Source organism: Trachemys scripta, chromosome 9, assembly GCF_013100865.1.
Source record: "Trachemys scripta elegans isolate TJP31775 chromosome 9, CAS_Tse_1.0, whole genome shotgun sequence".
In the NCBI taxonomy this organism is placed as follows: Eukaryota; Metazoa; Chordata; order Testudines; family Emydidae; genus Trachemys; species Trachemys scripta.
The window spans coordinates 23,183,603-23,204,819 of record NC_048306.1 but is presented as its reverse complement, the minus strand read 5'-3'; the positions used below and the strand labels follow the sequence as shown (position 1 = coordinate 23,204,819).

The window sequence follows — 21,217 nt, the reverse complement described above, 5'->3', positions numbered from 1 at the left end:
ATGGGTTGAGTCGTCATTGCCGTATAAACAGAAGTTAGCCCAACTAATAGCTGACTACTGACTCACCAGGCTTTGCAGCTTCCACCTGTCCATCATTCCTTTCCAATACCCCATGCGCATGAATGGAGTAGGCTTGTGTAGCATTGTTCTTAAACACAATGTTGAGGACATCTCCAACTTCTGCCCAGATAAAAGGACCTTGAGACAGGAAGATCATACTGTGAGTGCGGCTCCCATCAATGGCCAAAAGAGAGTATTTCTCTCTATCATTTATTGAAATCACTTTAACGTAGGGGTGGGAGGTGAATTCTTCATCACTGTATCCCTCCCCCCTTCCCCAAAGTAAAGAATCACAGTTAAACCCACATTCAAGATGATCCTGAAAAACTCTGATTGTGAACTCTTCAGGGCAGGGAACGTGTCTCGTTATGAGCACAGCACCCAGCACAGTGGGACCCAGTTCTGATCTCTGAGTGCCACCATAATGCAAATGATTCATCATCATCATCCCACTACAGTCCCCAACGGTCTGATTTAACCAGACCTGACAGTGTAAAATGGCCTGAAACTGTGATGGCTCATAGCCATAGCCTGTTCTTTTAGATTGGATATGCTGCCTCACGTTGCTTGTGCTGTACTGAAATATCCTGGAGTGAGGCAGTGGAGCTGTTGCCTCCTTAGACTCTCATAAGAATCCACAGCATGCTCCTCTGCTTCACAGTGCCTGGTTCTTTCTTTAATGATGCCACACAGAGGGCTTTGTTTCTTTCACACTTGGAGATTTCCATCCATAGCTCTCAAAGTGCTTTACGACGGTAGGGTTTATCCCTATTGTACAGATGAGGGGGAACAGATGTGAGAACTGACTTGGCCACAGTCACACAGCCAGGCAGAGGCAGAGGCAAACCCAGCTCTCCCAAGTCCCAGTTCCTTGGCTCATTCTTCAGGACTAAGTCTCAGCCCTGTCTGAGTAAAAGCTGCACCACTCAAATAATTGCTTACCCAATATCCCTAAATGCTCCTCATCGATGGTCCTGTTCTTGGGTATTCTGAATGTCCCATCAGTGTATTCCCTGTAAATTGCCTTCTTGTACTTGGAGCCCAGGAGTCTGTTCTCATTGCTCAGAAATTGGTTGCCATAGCTGAGAAATGCAGAGTGCTGTGTTACGTTAACACTGCTCTGTTTGCATTAAAGAAACAGCACTTCTCTGTGGGCAGAGAGTTCATTCACTGAACCAGTTTCCTCCCCGAAGAGTCCCCAGTTTCATATGATATCAGCTGAGGGAGCTGAATGGCTCTGGGAGTTGGTAAGAGGATACAGAGCCAGTGAGCCACACACTTCCAAGCCACCCATTGGAATCTGTCTAGGGATGATAGTAATCAAAGTTACCGCACTCCCATATGAGGGGTGGCTGCTCACTGGCTTACGTGAACAGTGTTAGGGGAAGATCAGTCTATTTGGTGGTGGACAGATGTCTGCATCAAAAAACCACCACCTCAGCTGGCACCAGTGAGCGGACGCAGAGACGGAATTTCCCTCTCACATACAGATATGCAAGGAGCTGCAGAATACAGGGAGGAAAAACACTGCCAACATTTGGATTAAAGGGGATAACTGGCCCCCGACCCCCTGATGAGGGCTGTCTGCAGTACCATGGCATGGTCAGCCAGTATCCATCCAATCAGCAGAGGTTTGACTCTCTCCAGTAAAAAGCCACTTCCTCTGTTTTAATGGGTTCTACAAAGTTTTGCCTGATGGTGCCACAGGTTTCCCCAAGGTGCCCTCTTTACCTTTCCTGCCCAGAGATGTTGTGGTGTTCCAGCTCCCAGCTGCGATCTGGTGAGTAGTCCCACTCCACCTCTTGTGCCATGATGTAGTGTGTCCGCACCTCCTCATATTGGGGATCAGGAGCAGGTGCCCCTTTGCCACACTTTGAAACAGAGTAACGCGCCTTCATCCCAGACTGGTAATGGTTGCTAGTCTGACAGTAGATCTCAAAAGTGCCTAGGGGCAGCACAAACAAAAAGATCATCTCTAAAGATCTAAGCAAGTCCTTTCCTTACCACATGAGATGAACCGGGAAATAGCTGTATTATTGCGTATGAATATGGTGCATACGTCTGTGTGTCTCTTGCTGTGGGGTGAGATCAAGAGTTGTTGTTAGAGGAGTCAAGCAGGAAGGCAAAACAATGGCCTAGGTAAGGAACATCCCAGCAAGCACACACACACCAGCCAAGTTATTGGCTGTAAAGAAGCTACCTGCTTGGTGCCAAGAAAGTTACACAGCTGTTTTGCCAAGCGTGAAAAGAGAGAGAGCAAAAGACACCGGCCAGTTAAAGGATTCATCCTGCAGAAAGGGAGGAGAAGGAAGGATTGACACAGTGAGAGGTTCTGCAGGGATGAAAACAAACCCTCAGATTCAGAAAGGGGGTCTAGGATAAACTGGACCTACCTGAGCTATAGCTGGAGATGCTAAGCTTAGGTATGATAAGATGCATATGTGACCTTTTGTTTTTAAGTCATTTTCCTACATGCAGTGTTCCCTTTGGCAAATCAGTACTTTGTTTTGAAGAAGTTCTTTCTGTGTCACTGCAAATTTATCCTGTCACAGGCTGCTGGAGTGAAAGGACCGACCGGTGTCAAAACCAGTTGGGCCTGTCAGGTTAAGACAGTTGGGAAATGAGTGCTACAGCCCAAAAATCTAGTTTATGAATGGTATGGCTGGGTGGTTCCACCCAGAGTGAGGGGCAGGAAGCCAGTGCTGTCCCTGCAGGGGTGCACCCAAGAGGAAGTGAATGGGGTCTAAAGTGCAGCTCGCCCTGTAACTCTGACACCGCTTGTAGACAAATCAGCACGAGAGAACAAATATTAACATTTGAGAAAGCTGCTTGGGCATCAGAGAAGTTGTGCAGGCATCTACCTTCATGATCAGGCTGCATGACGGCGGTAGCAAACGTGTGAGGGAACAGATTGGTTGCATATCTCCTCATCCCATTCATCTGAATAGTGTTTCCCTGGAATGCAGCTCCATGCACATCTGTGTCAGTGCCCAGACCCAGAAAGTGCCAAGACACAGTGTCCCCTTTACACACTTCCAGCTTGGGCAAGTTATAGAACATAAATCCATTAATTGCTGCAACAGAAAAGAATTAAAACCACATAGTTACACACTAGCTAGGAGGTGACCTCTGTACACACATACCTACAATGTAGAGCAACCTATGGGAATTGTATATTGCTGTGTATTCCTCAGTACAGTTCACCAGCAATTCACCCCTGATATTTGCTTGAGTCATGCTTTTGGGCACAGCAGGACCTCATGTCCCATTCTCCAAGACATTGTTATGTAGAGAATTGTCAAAAGAGGTGCCTTTGATGCAAATCAGAAATTTAATTCCCAAGTCCACCTGATCTCTCTGTCTCTCTCCCTCTTCCCCCCCCCCCCCCAGGGCACGTCCAAGGTACCTGTATTGGGATCCTTAGGTGCCATGGCAGTAGTTAGCTATTCCAGAGTTTTTAGGACCAGTTAAAGATGGACCCACGCCTCATAGTTCTGGACCCAAACCTCATAATTCTGTCCTCACTGCCTACGTAAGAGAGAGCACAGGGCCATACCGTGCATCCTGTTGGACTCCTTGAAGCTTTCATCCTTTATCACAAAAGCCTCTTCCTTTCTCAAATAGTATTTTATATTTGCAGGCAAATACCAGCTGAGGTTCTCATCAAATACACTGAACAGGAGGTAAAATTCCTTGTCGATCCCTTTCTACAATAATAATCACAATAATGGTCATTCATTTTAAAAACACAGAGATCACCCACACCTGTTAACTGTTAAAGTACAGGCTGCTTTGCATGATGGCAATTTCTAATTTTTTGTTTCGTAAGTTGTCCACTTCTACCTCTTAGGGAGCCAAATGCTGATCTCTTTACTCATGCTGAGTAGCACTTACTTTACAAGTGGTCCTAGAGCAGCACTGGGACCATATGTGCAGAAAGGTTCTCAGCATGAATAAAGGGATCAGAATTTTGCCCAGACTGAAAAGTCATTCTCTCCTTCCCCCACAATCCATAGGTTCAGGTGCTGGACGCTCCCCACCAGTTTCCAATAGGGTCAAATTCAGAACACTCCCCACTATGCAGGGTCTGGAGCTGGGCCCACCTCACTCCTCCCTAATACAAGATCAGAATCCAGATTTGTTTCCTACCATCAAGCCCTGAAAACTTTGTCGAGTCCAGTTTGAACGGACAGAAGCAATGAGACTTTCTCAACTTCTATTGAGGAACCTATTCCACACACTAATATGTTTCCCTGTTAGGAGATCTTTGCTGATATTTAGCCAAAATTTCCATTTGCTCAGTTTCCTCCCCTTATTCTTAGTAATACCCCCTTGGACCACTCATAATTATTTGACACTAGGATTTATTTACACCCTCAATACCTGTAAATCGTTTATCATTATAACCTCCCCTCCACCTGCCAAGTTATACATAGTTTAATCTTTCCTCAAAATCAAACTCTCCTGCCTCTGAACCAGGTTTATTGCTCTCTTCTGAACTCTATCTAGTTTAGCCACATCATTCTGATCCAGAAAGCAAGATCTTCAAGGGAGGCTTTTAAAGCAGCTGCTTTGCAGAGTCACCAGCAACTCCTCAAACCACATTATAATGTATTCACAATCATGCAGCTGGTTTTGTCTTCTGCTGCCCCCTGTTTGTCACACTTGGGTCTGTTACTTCAATGCTTCCTGTTCCCTTGTGTACTCATTGTGCTACCTTGGCAACACCTGTGCAAAAGTGATGAACATTTCTTCATTAAATTCCAAGGGAAAGTGTTAATCAGTCCTAGGATTTCACTTATCTCCACATCACAAAAGCCTGCAGAACACCATCCATTGTATGTGCTTTTATTGTAAAATCACCCTGTCATTTGAGTTCTTCTCAAAATGGGCTGAGTTTAGAGTAGAACTTAGCACCATTTGAAACTCAAAATGTTCCATCTTTCAAGCAAAAATTGCACAAACCTTTAGCAAAAACGGGACTGTTTTCAACTTAGTATGAAAATGATTTTCAATATTTTCAATTTTGTGGTGAATTTTTCACACACCTCTCATTAATAATAGGAAGAAGAGGAAGAAAAAGAATAGGGCATTCTGCCCTACATATATTAGGACAAATGTATTCCTGTGTAATCCCATAACTGTTAGTATAGGGTCAGACCAAGGATTTTGACAAAATCCACCTAAATGCAAAAAGTTTCCCTTTCTCTTAAATTAAACCCCAAGATTAGATTAGACAAATACCTCAGGAATCCAATGTGTTAGGCTTCTCTCATAAGACACTTTGATGCATGAAGTTGGCATGGTTGAGGCAGCGCACGTATTCTGCCTAGATGCATTTATTCTAATCTGTGGGCCTCCCCCCCGGCCATGTATTTTTAATTATATTTCAGTTACCAAGGTTTTATTGGGGTCTCCTTTCTCCAGTTATTTCTTCACCACAGGACGAAGAGCCTGAATCATTGCAGTGGGAGAGCTGACTGTACCTGCTTGTTGCTGGTGTTGAGAGTCCCAGGTCTGCAGATCACCAGAGGGCCCACTAAGCCGGAACTGGTATCTCGGATGGGATTTATCGCAGAGGAGTACATCCAGGTCAGGCAAGGAGGGTCACTGGCAGTGGGTCCAACGTGCTGTGGTACAGTCCAGTGGTATGTGAAGTTATGGAGAGGTTCAACTGAAGCCCCATTCCACGACAGACCTTTAAAACACAAGATGCTGATATGTATTCATGTATACAGCCCCTTTGGCAAGCTCTGCAGCACTTCAGTGTCATCTGCTACTGTGATTCATTTCACTCACCACCAAAAGACAGCCACCTCCGGGGTAGAATGGGGCAGCCATTATATATCTCAGAAATATAGTAGGGTCATATTTACATATTACTGGACATACATGTGTGGGCAAATTTATTGTAGGTGTTATGACAGAGGTGGGCCTGATGGCATGAAATAAAGAAATATATCCAATTAAATCCTCAGGAGAATTTTGGTAGGTGGAATATAGCTACCCAAATTACAGTGTGACCAGGGATATATACCTCTGCTCTTGAAAGAAGTGTCACAGGATCTTTAGGGGCCAGAAATGGTCAGCACCATGATTTCATCTCTCCTCCAAGACATAGTATCTCCAGCACCACCTCCTCTCTGGTGCCACGCTGGGCAGTGATTCAGTGATAGGTCAAAGGGAAGAACATCCCCTACTGCATCACCAACCCCACTTCTCATGGTACACTAGCTGAGCAGGCCTCACTTTGCTCAGCTAGTGAGGTCGGAGAGGACCACCACCCAATGGGGTGTGGCTGCAGACTGTGGAACCACACCACAGGGGTTGTCACTACCTCAGTTTAGAAAGAGGGGGTGGGATGAAGTAACAAACCATCATGGTACAAGGTTCCTTCCCACTTCTTTCCATAAAGCACACCATGGGGCTGGATACTGAAGGGCCAAGAGGCTTTGTTAGCAAATGTCACCAAGACGGTGTCTCCCACTTCAGCTTTTATCACTGGACCTGCGCACAGAGAGAGAGAGAGAGAGAGAGGATAATGGAGTGATTTCCAAGATAACTGGACAAAGCAGGCTATCAATTATGATTTTCTACCCAGAGTTCACAGCCACAGATGACTAACAACAATGGGCATAGCAGAAGTGCCAGCTGTCTGGTTTTGGTCATGCTAAGTAGGACTGCTGGCCCTTCAGGCAGACTGGCATTCGGGGCAGGGAGGGGGGAACTATTTAAAGGTAAAATAGCTTGAAGTTTGAGAGAATTCAGTGAAGCGGTTATGTCAGGCCCAAAAGACTGGGATTAAATGGGAGGGAGAGCTACCCCCTACTCCTTAGCTGGTGCAGTGAGAATTCCCGCTCCTGATTTTTGTCCTGTTCCTACTCACAACTCCCTGATCCTACTTTAAATCAGTGACCAAAGCTCCACTGACTTCAGTGGGACCGGATCAGGCCTTTCGTCTCCCTAATGGCCTCTGTGAGAACTAACCCCAACCAGCCAGACAAATCAGTCTATTAATACGGGCTAATCTAATCTACTCTACTCATCTATCACATTCCTGTTGTGTCTCACACTAGAATATTATCTAGGCATCAAATGCTCAAATTATAGATCGTACTAAAATTTATTCAAAGGAATTAATGCTGTGCCCCTCCATGCATGATTCATTCGCTCTCCAAGTCCCACTCCTTTTGTCTCGGCATTATCAGATCACAAAGAGCACTGCCAGCTTCTCCCGGGAAGAAGTTTCTAAGCAGAAAGTGGGGTTTGCATTGTGTCCTGAAGACACAGTCAGAAACACATAATCAGAAGGTCAGCCAGACCAGCTCTTTACTATGATTTGTTTAGTTAGAGATAGGGGTATAATATGTTCCTTGCCCCTTCCTGGTAGCTTCCCAAGGTTGCTGTGGCAGAACAATACTGGGTTTCCCCCCCAATCACAAGACCACCCCACCGCCCCCCAGTATAGGTCGTCCTTGCTCTAAAGAGCTGCAGTGTAATGTCATGCAGGAAACACGTTCACCACAGAAGTTATTACTCCTAGGAATTATGGGACAGTGCCAGCCAATCAGCATTTTTGGTGCTGATAGATCATTCCAGAAGGTGCTGTGAGAGGGTTTATGTTGCCAGACAATCCCTACCAAGTATCCCAAGATGCGTCTCTTCCTCTGACCGTTGTTTTTCTACCCGGAACGTTGAATCAGTATATTCCACATACTTGGCCTTCCAGTAGGTTCCCCCAATCCGCCTGGCGCTATGCTTGAAGAACTGCTCAGAAGAGCTAAACACAGAGAACAAATTTCATGTCCTTTTACAAAAAGGCAAACTCCCCTGCCCCCATCAGAGCAGTGACAGCAGCAGCTCTCAGCTCTGCAGCCCTTCAAATTGAGTCAAAACCTCTGATTTTGAAAACCCAGCAGTGCCAAGTATAATAATGCCGTTTGGTAGCACTTTTCATCCGGGAGTGTGACAAAGCTCTTTACAAACTGATAGACAGACTTCATGTAGGGATCAGCTCACTCTTCCCAGGAACACGGCCAACTCTCTGGTGGAACATGGCCGCTGTTTAATAGTTACATAGCAATTCTGTACAACAGTTTGGGGTCAGGATGCTTCTCGGCGCTCTATGAGCTAAGATCAAGTGTAGTATATCCAAATGAAACTGCATACTGACTCAGAGGGAACGATGCCCTCTATTGAATCAACACCACTTCAACAACACTTTCCATGGAGGTCTTAGGAAAGCACTATGAGAACTGGGATGTTTTGGGTAGTGTCAATCCTAACTCTAAAAGAAACACACATGAAATGAAAAGAAAATGAAATGAAATGGAAAATTCCAAAATGTGCCCTCCAGGAGAAGCCGCAGAGTCTAGTGGAGAGAGCACAGAGCCTGGGACTCTTGAGGTCCAACCATGGCTCTGCTACTGGCTCACTGTGTGGTGTGTTGGGCAAGTCACTTAACCACTGTGCATTTCAAGTTTTCCCATGTATAAAAAATGGGCATGACATTTACCACCTCCCAGGGACGGGTGTGAGAATTCATTAGTTTCTATTTGCAACATGTTCTGAAAATATTAAATACCCTTATATATGCTAAATATTATTTCGGCTGTTCAGAATGAAAGGATGTAAAACTCTCAAGAGAGCTATTCATTTCAATCGCTCTGCATTTGCTGCTAGATTTCACACAGAAGGCTAGATGGAAGCTGAATGTAAATCTGTAGTCCACCTATGCCATCCGGTGTCTGCCACTGGACTTGCTTTTTTAATCGTACCTACATTATTTTATCAAACTTGCAGGCTTCTTGCTAAATCAAGTACAGTGAGTAAAGATGGAACTTGGAGGCAACTGTGATGTGTCCCTCAACCATACAGCATGCTGGGACAGCTGGAAGCTTTGTGAATGTATTTACGTGACTTGCATGTTAAACCATTCCGTTGAAAAAGGCGTTCCAAATTTCCTTGAGAGTGTTTCTGTCAAGCTCATATTCCAGACAATGGCTACAGATTTAGTACAGTGCCTTGCATGCAAAAACCCTCTTACCTGCCTGGCTCCTGCAGACTTTTCCCTGTGCTCTGGTCAAGCCCCGAGGGTCCATAATTCCACTGTACTTCCTTTGCAGCTATATAGTATTTCCGAACTGTCCCGTTCATGGAGGACTCCGGAGTTTTCTGAGAACACTGTCTGACTTCATAGACTGCTTCCATTCCAGCTGCACATGGGAGAAGCAAATGCACACTTAACTCCTGTCTGCAACTCTGAATGGAAGGTGGACAGGGGTCCTATTTCTACAGTGCACCACCCATTCCTTTTGCCCAAGTCACTGAACCCAGTTGTCCCAAATTGTGCATGGCTGAGAGTGAGTGTTTAGGCAATTGCTTCACGGGGGAGAGTTTTCTTTTCCAGCAGGCATGGGTTCCTACCATAAATACAGGGCATTACATTAGGGTGGTCGGTGGACAAAAATAGTCCTCAGCCACCCCCATGTGTACCATATAGGTACAGCCTGGAGAGACTACAGGTCCCAGCATACAGTGCTCCACTTTGATGTAAAGCACCTTCTGCAGCACCACCAGCTGCTCCAGTCCTGTGATATTCAGTGCTGAACAAGAGATGTCACATCTGGCATCTGTAATCCCTGTAGGCTACACCTGCATATTAAAGACCAGGGTGGCTATATGGTGGCACAAGTTCTATGCAATATAGGGGGAGCCATCAGATCAAACCATTGATTACCCAGCAGGGGAAGTCCTTTTACCATGGGACATTGCCCACAAGACTGTTCTGCTTCATCCCATAGTGTCAAGGGGCCACAGTGGGGAAGTGAATGGGGGCCACAGAGTGCAGGACAGATTCCAGACTGTGCCTTACCTTGCAGGTGATTGTTGACCTGACAGCTCAGAAGCCATCTCCCAGTGCTACTGGGGATCATGTCAGCTGTAACAAAAGTGGCTGGAAAGAGGCTGGCCACGTCGGACCTGTGGCCTCTGATGGTGAGTGTCTGTCCATGGAAGAAGGCTGTGTGAACATCAGTCTCACTCCCCATCCCAAAGAGGTGCCATGCCACGTGATCCCCAGCACACATTGTCATCTCAGGCAGGTTCCCATACACATAACCATTAATAGCTGTAAAACCAAGTGAATCAGAAGCAGAGATCAGGAAGGGGGTGGAGGTAGGGTTCACAGCTCCATCCTGGAGGTCCCATTACAGAAACACGGGACATTCAGAAAAAAGGTCTCAACAGAACACCTTTCCCTTCTCCTGCCCAATCCCGGTGAGCCTGCTTCCATAAATCATTTTCTAACATGGATCTTATTCTGGACATCAGATTAATGGCCACACGTTCACTGAAGGTAAAAGCCAAAACCCTGACAAAATTATGATTGTTTTGATGGTGCTGATATGGCTGCCCCTATGATGGGGCATCTTTCAGCACAAGGTCTCACTGGCTTCTCAAACCATCCCTGCACACATCAGATGAGACTGCACTTCACGATATCAGGGAAGGAGCTCCTCAGGCATAGATTGACTGGGCAAAGCCAGTGTGAAAGGTGGCACCCACCATGCATTCTGTTGCTCACTTGGAACTCCTCATCTTCCTTATCAACAGATTCTGGGTCTGTGCAGAATAATGCAATATTCTCATCCAGATGCCAGCTAAGATTCTCATCAATCACGCTGAACATGAGAAAGAAATCAAGGTCCACATCATGCCGTCTTTGAGATGTGCCAGTCAGAGCTCCTAGGGCAAGAGAGAGGATGAGTGATTTTCCAGCCCAGACTATCACTGAGGTCTGCCAATGCACCTCACCCTAGACCTGCAGTACTCCCTGCTATTCCATTCCTAAATTCCAATGTGTCTCACTTCTGATTTACAGCACCTCCTGCGCTCCCAGATCTTTCAATAGTGTTGTCACTCTTGCTGAAATCCTGTAGGGTTTGGAGGAGGTTTGGGGGCTTTGTCTTTCTTTCTTTTTTAATATGTACAAATGGAGTCTTGAATAAGATCCCTGCACTAATTTCCACTTGTGCATTTGAACTGATCCACAGAGCTGAGAAGTTAATGTACTAACTCTCTAAGCAACAAAGAAATAACAATCAGAATCAATCTAGAAATTGAGAACTATCTCAGATTACATATAAGTTCCACGTGAACTAGAGAGCTGTCTAACAAAGCATCACTGCTTGCCTTATCATAACTGAGATCATTGCAAAGTCTTCAGTATGTGTGAAGCTGTAACTCTGAGCTGTCTTTCCCCTGAGTTTTTACCTTCTTTGCATGTCAGTAATGGCCCAATCAACCCAGAAGCAATGTCCTTCGGTGCATCAGTGTGAGAGTGGTAGACCCAGGTCAAGCAGGTTGGGTCATCAGCCACCGGGCTGTGATCTTCAGGGATAGTCCAAGTATATGTGTGATTCCCTCCTGGTGGAACAGCATCATCCTTCTTATGATCCTGTGAGGACATATCGGGGTACAGGGACCCTGGAATAATTGAGCAATCACAGCATCCATTCAAGTTTGGCAGAGAGTATATAACATATAAACATGTACTGCATTTCTCACACTAGATACAGCACAGATAGCTGCAAGTTACTTTTACCATTTCTGTAGCACCTTTCAAATTAAGATTCACACCACATAAGTAATGTAATCATCATTTTTCCAATGGGCAAATTGAGGCACAGAGAAGTGGTTAAGTGACTTTGCCGGGTATGCTGGTGGCTGAGCCAGAAAGGTGACTTGTGGTCCCATGTTCTAAAAATTGCTTCTTTATATTCTCATTGGAAAACAGAGAACTGTGCTAAGTTTTCAGTTCAAATCTGCAGTACCCCAGAAATAGTTCCTTTCTAAATTCTCTGGGGCTATTTCAAACAGTGACTCTCTGTTCTGATATTCTATCTTTCCTGTGGCACCTACAAGATTCATCACATTAAAGACATCTAAATATGCCTAGCACCATAATATAAACATTTATTAGCTACTAGCTTGCTGTTCCTCAGCTCCTGTATTCAGGCAATGAGACTGTTACTAAGATTGTGTTCTTTAGGAAGGAATTTGGACATTCTGTTAAGGAGTTCATGTTTGGAAAAAGTGCATCCATCTCAGATGGTATCGTACTGCTTAGGAACCCGATAATCCTGCATCCGGTGGCATTGCTTAAAGCCTACCTAACTATACCAGTTTTCCAGGAGATGTTGCTTTGAGCCAACCCAAACAAGACCCCTTCTCCGCTGGCTTTGCTTTCCTGTATACTCCTAAATTCACAGTGGGGAAACTGAATCTGAACTCAGCCGGGGCTCATTTACCTTCTGAGTCCTTCTTGTAGAAGACGCCATGAGGATGGACCGTGTGTGGCCGGTTGGCAAAGTTTTTTAGGTGCACGGTAATGGTGTCACCCACTTCTGCTCGTATGATGGGCCCAAGAAATCCCAGCCAGGCAGGTTTGGGGATCTCTCTTGTATACGTGGAGTCTGAGTATTGCTTATACACAGATTTTTTGTAAGTGCTTCCCACCCTGTCCTTGCCAGACTGGAGGAATGTAGAGGCTTCTCTGTTAAATTCAAAACAAGATAACAGATCGTGAATAATATGCCATCCACTTCAGCTGCATAACATGGGGAGTAGTGATAACAGGGACACCTATTGTAGCTCTCTCAGCTGACTCCTAGAGTCTCTGCCATGCCAGCGCTCTATCCCTACTCCTAGTCCAGCATCGTGCTTCCTCTTCCAGCACCCTATGGCAGCGCTGGGAATGCAATCCGACTGGACAATAACACTGGCCTCGCTCCTCTTGTCTGGTTTTTGAGTGTTGTAAAATATGAGAGGAACTGACACAATGTAATAGATCAGCACATCAGACCATCTAGTTTGATACTCGGTCTCTGGCTACGGTCAGTGCTGAATGTTTCAGGGGAAGACCTGACACAGTCCCCCTAAATGTATTTAACTGTGGATGCTATACAATGGTGGGAAATTTCTTTCTTATCTTGTGATCATTTTATGCACTAAAGAATGAAAGTTGAGAGCCCTAGTAATTGCCATCCTACCTATTGTTCTAATCCTTTAAATCTATTTCAGTGCTTAATTCTAGTGCAGACTGGAGCTATGCTCCCTGAGTTGCAAGGGGGAAAAAAATCTCTTGAGCTCTCACAAGGACTGACACAAGAAAAGAGGGTGAGTTTCTAGTCAAAAGCCGATGTGAAATATTAGTGGAAAGAGTAGTCAGCTCAGGCTGATGTGTCCCCGCACATATCTAACCTTCAGAGTTTAAACCTCTTACAAGTGTCCAACGGTCAATACACCAGTGGATTGCTTTTTTTTTATCATTTCCTACTAGATGATAGGTGAATCTTGGCTCAAGTATTAGTGTGTCAGGTCAAGGACGGTGAAGATATTTTTTCCTAGGAGTCATCATTGCTGCAGCAATAAAAATAGTCCTGGCACATGGGCAAATAGACAAACTGTTCTGCATGGGCTCAGTGCTGTACCTCTGAAGTCAACCCCGAGCTTTGTCATTCACTTAATAGAGCAGGGTGGAGCTGTAGGTATGCAGCTCAGAGCTGCACCACATCCACAGAGTCACTCCTGCAGCCAGCTCTTCTATGTAGCAGGGCCAGAGCAGATGTTTTAAAAAGGGATGAGTGACTTAAATTTTATGCAATCTTATAAAAATTATACAATGTAGTGTAATAAATGGTAGCTCTTATTTAGCACTTTTCATCTCAAAGTGCTTTGTGAAGGAGATCAGTATCATTATCCCTGTTTTAGAGGCCCAGGGAGGGAAAGGGACATGCCCAAGGTCACCCGGCAACACACACACACACTCTCTGTCTCTCTTTCTCTCTCTCAAAAGGTTGAAGCTGTTTCCATTTCAAAAGGAAAAGCCCTGATGCTCTTTCAATAGTTTTTGTGATTTATTCTACCCCCCCCAAAATTCAAAATGTGTCTGAAAAATACTGACATTTTGCCAGCCTGATGCATGTGTGATCTAAATAGTTATAGAAAAAAATCTGTTTACTGCAAATCTAATTTCATTTTCAAACTTAGGCCATATTTTCAACTAAAAACTTTTCCTTCTAAAATTTTTAATTAGTTTTATTATTTATTTCCCTGTGGAAATGAGTTCCACAGACTAATTCTATGTTTAATCTCAGTGATTGTCTCTTTGTTCTTGTATTATTATGAGAGAAGGTGAATAGAAACAAGATTTACCCTCTCTAAAATATTCATTGTTTTATATATTTTTTCTATTATGTCCCCACTTATTTGTCTTCTTTATAAACTAAATAGTCCCAACCTATTAAATATCTCCATATATGAAAATCTTTCCAGGCCTCTGATCATTTTTGTTGCCTTTCTCTGAACCATTTCTATTTCTGCTATATACTTTTTGAAATAAGTGATCCAATTGTACAAAAAATTCATGGTGTCAGTGTAGCACTGAGAAAGCTTGGTCAGGAAATGGATTTTATTTACCATGAAAAATTTCAACAGGAAATGCACAATTTTCATTTTCAGAGAATGTTTTTTCAGAATTTTTCTTAAGTTGTGATTTAAAAGATTTGGTTTAGTTTTATTTTTTTGTTTTTGAAAACCAGAAACCAAATATTTTTTTTTTTATTATTACTGAAAGCCAATTTTTTTTTCAGTTTTCAGACTTTTGGGTTTTCAACAAAACACTGCACATTTTTGATGAAAACGTAAGCTTTCTTGCAAAAATGTCCACTTAGTCAAAAAGGTATTTTTTTGTCAAAATAGATTTTTGACGAGCTCTAACCGCCTGTGTACATAAGGGCATAAAATTCTCAGGCTTCAAGGCACATAAACAGATCACCAGCTAGGGTGAGGAAGAAATAAACCCTATGATACAGCATCGTGCAATGGGGTGCATTCTAAAGGGTTTGCACTTTCCTCAGAAGTATCTGGAATTGGTCAATGTATATTGGACTAGATTGACGATTGGCCTATCCCAACGTGATAATTTCTATGTTCCTATGATAAAAACAGGTTAACCATTAAGCCAATAAAGATCAGATATGTGACAACGTCAACTGCCTGCTAAATAAAACTTCTTGCATAAACCTCTGGAGCCATTTGCTTTTTTAGACTCAAATACTTATAGTTGTTAAACATACGGGTCATCTTTAATGCTTCGGCCTGTGATTATGTTCTTCCCTGTTGGAGCATAATTCCATTCCACCTCACAGATACCCAGGTAATAGACTCTGGTGGCACCTTCAGCAAAGATGGGCAACAGCAGCAAATGAAGGAAAAACAGAGACTGAGGCAGCAGTTGCCAACAAGATTCCATCCCAGCTCGAGGTGAAGGCTCTTCAGGAGCAGGCAACTGCTTTTTTGCAAAAAGAAACAAACAAAAAAAAGAGTCTGGAGTAATGGGACAACAAGCAGGCTTTGACTCTCATAACTTAGTCCTAGGCAGTGTGGTTTGAAGGTACAGGATGTTCTGAGAACATGGGGAGGAATCAACATGTAAAAAGTTCTGGGGTCACCATTTAATTATACCAGAATGAATGGAGAAATTACAAGGATTCTCAACTCCCATGCTTCAAGCATAAGGTAGTCACCGGCTCCAGGATGAGAAAAAAAATCCTCCATCTCCCCTTCCCCCCCCCCACACACACCCTGGTCTAATAACATACAGCAAAGTGTACTGAAGGAGTTATACCTTCCTCAACAGCATCTGACACTGGCCACTGAAGGAGACAGGGCAATGGACTACGGACAATTGGCTTGGCCTACTGGGGTAATTCCTATAAGGTGGAGAGAGGCTTGGCATGCCTAAAAAACCCTATCTCTCATGCTGACCTAGCCAACTTTCTCAAATGTTTCATTGGATCGTATTCTTCTAAACTGCTTGTTCTGTAGTTTTGGGTCATGTTGCTGTACACTGTAAAACAACTACTGTGCTCTGCTGTGGGTGTTTGAACTGCTATGGTGGGTTAAGTGGTCCTTGTAAACCTGTTTCTAATATGCTTTGGGGTCCTTCTGAATAAAAAGCACTATAGGTTAACATTGCCTTTACTAGCCCTCCAACTATCTCTTGTGCTAACATCGAGAGCTAATGGATAGAATCCTGAACCAATTCATCTGTCCCCAGAAATTAATGGTAACTGGCAGAAGTGATTGTTAATCAATCCCAGATAGTCATTCAATTTACAAGACTGAGCTTTTCACTGCTGGAAAACCCCTCTTTGTGGTATACCCAAATGTGTGACCTGTTCCCACACATTCCTCTGCTCCAACTGAGAGCAGTCTCTGAACTTGTGAGAAATTTCTACTCTACAATCCAACAATATGTAAGTCTTATAGTGTTTTTCATCAGTAGCTTTCAAAGCGCTTTGCAAAGGAGATAAGTATCATACCCATTTTATAGATGGGGAAACAAAGGCAAAGAGAAGTGAAATATCTTGCCCAAGGCCTCCCAGCATGCTACTAGCAGAGCTAAGACTAGAACAAAGGTCTCACGCTACTGCTCCATCCACTAAGCCACACGTAAGGTAATTATTAGCTACTTGGAAATTAAAGGACTGTGTTTACATACACTCATGTTGTTCTTTAAAATAGATTTCAAACCAATTTGTTAACTAAACTGTACATGTGCTATTCAACACACACACAAATGTCATGTTGAATAGAGAGAGGCAGCGGTGACCAGCCAAGAGGAAGAATAGATGGTGTAAGAAGCTGGATTAGCCTGAAACCTCTTACCCTATTAACATTGATCACGGAGAAAGGGTAATCTGTTGACTCATCTAAGAAGTGGCTCATTAGCCACCTGGATATAAATGAGGTGGCAGTGGCTATCTAGGGGAGAGGATGTCTGGGATGTGATTCAGTAGCCCTAAAGGGATACCTGAGAGAAGGTTTGGGCTAATCTTTATATTTTGTTCACACAACCAGATTTCAGGAAGAGGGTGAGTTTGGATTTTATATCCAGTATGGATAGTGGTATTAAAGCAGATTGGGAAAGGAGCCACTTATAGGTGGGGTCACTTGTTCTAGAAACCCAATATGACAGCATTAGTTGGTTTACTGAATACATTTTACTTGCATGGATGTCCACCTAAAACTAAACTTCCAGTGAATTGTCCAGCCCTAAGGCAAAAACCTGAAATGGAATCTTTGAGATTGCCTCTCTCTTTGGGATCTTTGTTTCAAAGACCAGGTCAGGAGCAAAGTAGGGGTTTGATTTTAGGATACTACATGTTCCTGTGCTCCATTTCTATGAAATGGTGAAACAGCTTATCTCAACTCAGATTCATGGGGCCTGATTCTGCTATCACTCACACCTATTTTACCATGGTGTAACCCCATTGGCTTCTAAGGAGTTATTCCTGATTTTACACTTGTGGTTTTAAAAAAAAAAAAATCAGAATTGGGTCCATGAACTAAAGGAGAGAAAACAGATGTTTCAACTCCCTTATTCTAATCACCTCTGAAATAGATAAATCTGTTTAGACACTAAAACATACATTAAACATCTTAAAGCCAAACATTGTTCTCTGATACTATAAGAAAGGCATATAAAGGAAGAAAACTACTATTCTTTACTTCTCTCCTTGTGGCATGCGAAACTCCATATTATCAAGTTAAACCAGTCGCTGTCTTGACTGTCACACTTCCACCACTAAGAAACCTCTACCCAAGAAAAAGAAGATATCTGCTGTTTTACTTACTCTGTTGAGCTGGGTTAGAAACAGGCAATGTTGAACGGGTTAGTCATTCCTGAGACTCTCTTCTTTAAATGCCTAGAGCACTGTAGAAATAATGAACCTGGAAATATCCATATATGCAGAGGGGGCAAAGTCCAGGTTATAAAGAAGGGAGATGCCTAGCCGTTAATTGATAGGTCTGGGCTGTGGGTTGTCTCAGGAATGTACTAGACACTGAATAGTCATGATGTGAGCAGCCTGACTGGCTATATTCCGGTCACAAATACTATAGAAATGCCCCACGTAGGCATCACCCATAATTAGAGCCCTCCCAAATTTGCAGTTCACTTTAGTAAATTTCATAGTCATAGGATTTTAAAAATTTGAAATTTCATGGTGGTGTAACTGTGGGGATCCTGATCCAAAAGGTGGTATGGGGGTCTCAAGGCTATTGTAAGGGGGCTGTGGTATTGCCACTCTTATTTCTGCACCGCTGTTGTCGGCAGCACTGCCATCAGAGCTGGGTGGTCAGAGAGCGGTGGCTGCTGGCTGAGCACCCAGCTCAGCAGCAGCAAGGAAGTGAGGGTGGCATAGTATGGTACTGCCACCCTTACTTCTGTGCTGCTGCTGGAGATAGGTCTGACCTGGCCTTGGGAACGGCTCATGCAGGACTTCCTCTTCTCCTGCCCCTCTGCAGCCCAGCTGGGACTAGCAGCTGGAGCCTGGTGCATGGTAGGAGCCCCTGGCTAGGGTGCTCCCCCCCCGAGTTCGGCAGGGAAGGGGGATGTTAAAGAGGCCTTGAACTGGCTGTATGTATGGGGTGGGGATGGTGTGATCACTAGGTGGTTGCCTACACTGCCCACACATAAGGCTGGCTCTGCCTTCCCACCCCCCAAATGATGCCTTCAGAGCTGGGTTCCAGGACAGCCACCACTCTCTGGCTGCCCAGCTCTGAAGGGAGCTCAGAAGTAAGGGTGGCAATACTACAACCCACTTACAATAGCCAGATTTCACAGGGGAGACCATATATCACGGTCTGTGACACTTTTTTCATGGCTGGGAATTTGGTAGGGCCCTACCCATCATTTAGAAATAATATCTGCACATCCATGTTCGTTTTGCTTTCAGCTTTTAAAAGCTACCGCAACCTCTCCATATAGCACCATATCTGAGGATTAATTATGAAACAGGAAACCAGATATGTATTTTTTTTATGGCAGGGAGGAAACAAATTGTATTAATATAGTTAATTACATGATAGGAGAAAGGCAGTGCAGATAACAGATACCACACAGTAGACGCTCCCTGTTCTTTCTTTTTCTTTCTCATGCTTTCATTCAGATGCCAACTGGGTACTGGGGCCTCTTCCACTTTGCCCCTTGTTCATCTTTCCTGCTTTGCCGTACTTGTTAAAATGCCTCAGTGGGTCCCAGTGTGCTAAATTAATTTGCTGCAAGCAACAGAAACAATTATATTATTAATGCACATAAGCCTGGGCAGCTGGGATTACGTAACCTGGTACTTCAGCTGCAAAAACACAGGCTTCTACCACTTGAGCTGTCAGAACTCCTTTACCTAATGCTAGTAATAGGTCCCAGTGCCTTGTTTTTAAATTAGTTCCCTAGCACAGCCTTGGCTGCAGAACATGAGGAAAACCGTATAGCTTAATAGAGAAACTACAGATGTAGAGAATTCAAATGCTGCTAAGGCTGGAAGTTTTTATAACACTTGTCTACCGTTGCAACGGCAGATTAGCTGACTCCTGTCCTAATTATGTCTATAAAAACAGACCAATTAGAAAAGAGCTGGTAGGGTTGTTTCACTGGTGAAGCTCAACAAGTTCTCTTGCTTAATCTCTGCATTGCAGTTAGACTCAGCCCACAAAGAACGTACCTGTGAGATGTGCAGTATTGCGAACTGTGAGTGCTGAAGAGTCATAAGTCAGTCCTCCAAAAATAATAAGACTTGGAAAAAATAATGGAGAATTTAAAAAAAAAAAAAAAAAAATTCTGTGCCTTGTGGGTACACTCTGGTTCTCCACAGTGAGGACTAGAAACTTTGGCCTTGATCCACAAAGATATAAAGGTGTCTAAATCCCACCATGGCAACCCCCAAAACTCCTTCTGAACCCTCGAGGCATCGAGTGAGTTTAGGCATTAAGTTTTCAAAGTTCCCTAGGCAGCTATGTTTCTGTGCTGGGCATGCACACTGCTGCCTCACTCAAGCCAACAAGCAAGTCACGAACCAGGGAAGATAGGCATTTGGCTACCTAAGCTGCAGGTGGGGCATGATGTGGTAGCTATGCTCAGAGGTAGAGTTGCTAGCCCTCCAAGATTGACCTGGAGTCTCCAGGAATTAGAGATTAATCTTGAATTCCTGAAGATTGTCATGTGATGAAATCTCCAAGAATACATCCAACCAAACTTGGCAACCATAGAGGCTATCTAGTAGATCGAGTCCCATTCAAAATCTAGCTGGAGGAAAAAGTTGTGCCCACCTTATAATGTTTAGTCCACTGGTTAGAGTACTTACCTGGGAAGTGGGAGACCCAGGATCATACCCCTCACAGCAACAGGCAGGGGGGATTTGATCAGGGGTCTGTCTCCCACTTCTCAGGGGAGGTCCTCTAACCCTAGGCTAAAGCCTATAAGGAGCGCAGCACCACTGCCACTACCTCCTCCCGCTGTTTTGCATGGAGTGAGGCAGCTGCCCCTGAAAAAGTACCTAATGCACCTAAGCTGCCTGACTCCAGGTGCTGGGTTCTTCTGTGTGAAAGGCTAAGCAGAGATAGGCTTAGCACACACCCCGCTCCTTAGCATTGCCCTTTGACAAGGTTAGGCGGCTTGCCAGGTAGTTAAGATATGCTGGCTTTGTGGATCACATTCCTAGGGGCCTGGTCTCTCCCCCTTCGATGTAAAGGGAGCCTGTGCGTCTAACTAGGGTGACCAGACAGCAAGTGTGAAAAATTGGGACAGGGTGGGGGGTAATAAGCTTCTATATCAGAAAAAGCCTCAAATATCAGGACTGTCCCTATAAAATCTGGACATCTGGTCACCCTACACCTCACTCAGGCTTTGTGTGTCGCTCTCACGGTAGCTGCCATGCTGCTCAGAGGTGCCCCACCTCCATCCCTGTGTGTCTCTCATCCTTAGGACATGACTGCAGGAGCCGAAGCTTCCAGAAAAAACATCCAGTAAAAGCCTCACCCTTGGCAATACTGCACCAGTCCCCTCCCCCATGCTGGGTCATGTGCCGTTACAGATGTGCACGAGGGGGGCTGGTACCCGAAGTGTGTGTCAGCGGCGGGAGGCTCAGGAGCTGAGCGCCCCCCTTGTCAGTGTCGCCGCCTCAACCTGCCCCTCCCCCCACGCTCTCCTCACGTGCGGCCCCTCCCTGTCCCGGGGCTAGGGTGACCAGATGTCCCGATTTTATAGGGACAGTCCCAATATTTGGGGCTTGTTCTTATATAGGCTTCTATT

The 21,217-nt window shown here is 44.4% G+C and overlaps 1 protein-coding gene across 5 annotated transcripts in view; it reads right to left on the bottom strand.

Moving 5' to 3' along the window:
- The window catches only part of HEPH (hephaestin), a 33,494-nt gene extending 12,416 nt beyond the window's left edge, over positions 1-21,078 (bottom strand). Inside the window, exons 1-16 of one of the 5 annotated variants that reach the window (XM_034782461.1) lie at positions 20,945-21,078; positions 18,993-19,188; positions 15,201-15,412; positions 12,372-12,616; positions 11,335-11,547; positions 10,627-10,806; positions 9,935-10,189; positions 9,107-9,275; positions 7,701-7,840; positions 6,436-6,567; positions 5,547-5,758; positions 3,617-3,767; positions 2,922-3,134; positions 1,792-2,005; positions 1,003-1,142; positions 67-198 (exon numbers count right to left, since the gene is read on the bottom strand). In XM_034782461.1, coding sequence (XP_034638352.1) covers positions 67-198; positions 1,003-1,142; positions 1,792-2,005; positions 2,922-3,134; positions 3,617-3,767; positions 5,547-5,758; positions 6,436-6,567; positions 7,701-7,840; positions 9,107-9,275; positions 9,935-10,189; positions 10,627-10,806; positions 11,335-11,547; positions 12,372-12,616; positions 15,201-15,412; positions 18,993-19,067 — 2,683 coding nt within the window. In that variant the 5' untranslated portion in view covers positions 19,068-19,188; positions 20,945-21,078. Of the gene's footprint in view, positions 1-66; positions 199-1,002; positions 1,143-1,791; positions 2,006-2,921; positions 3,135-3,616; positions 3,768-5,546; positions 5,759-6,435; positions 6,568-7,700; positions 7,841-9,106; positions 9,276-9,934; positions 10,190-10,626; positions 10,807-11,334; positions 11,548-12,371; positions 12,617-15,200; positions 15,416-17,762; positions 17,837-18,992; positions 19,189-19,631; positions 20,706-20,944 lie in introns of those variants that run through there. The other 4 variants (XM_034782462.1, XM_034782463.1, XM_034782465.1 and 1 more) reach the window with 4 other exon arrangements.
- Between the last annotated feature and the right edge of the window lie 139 nt (positions 21,079-21,217).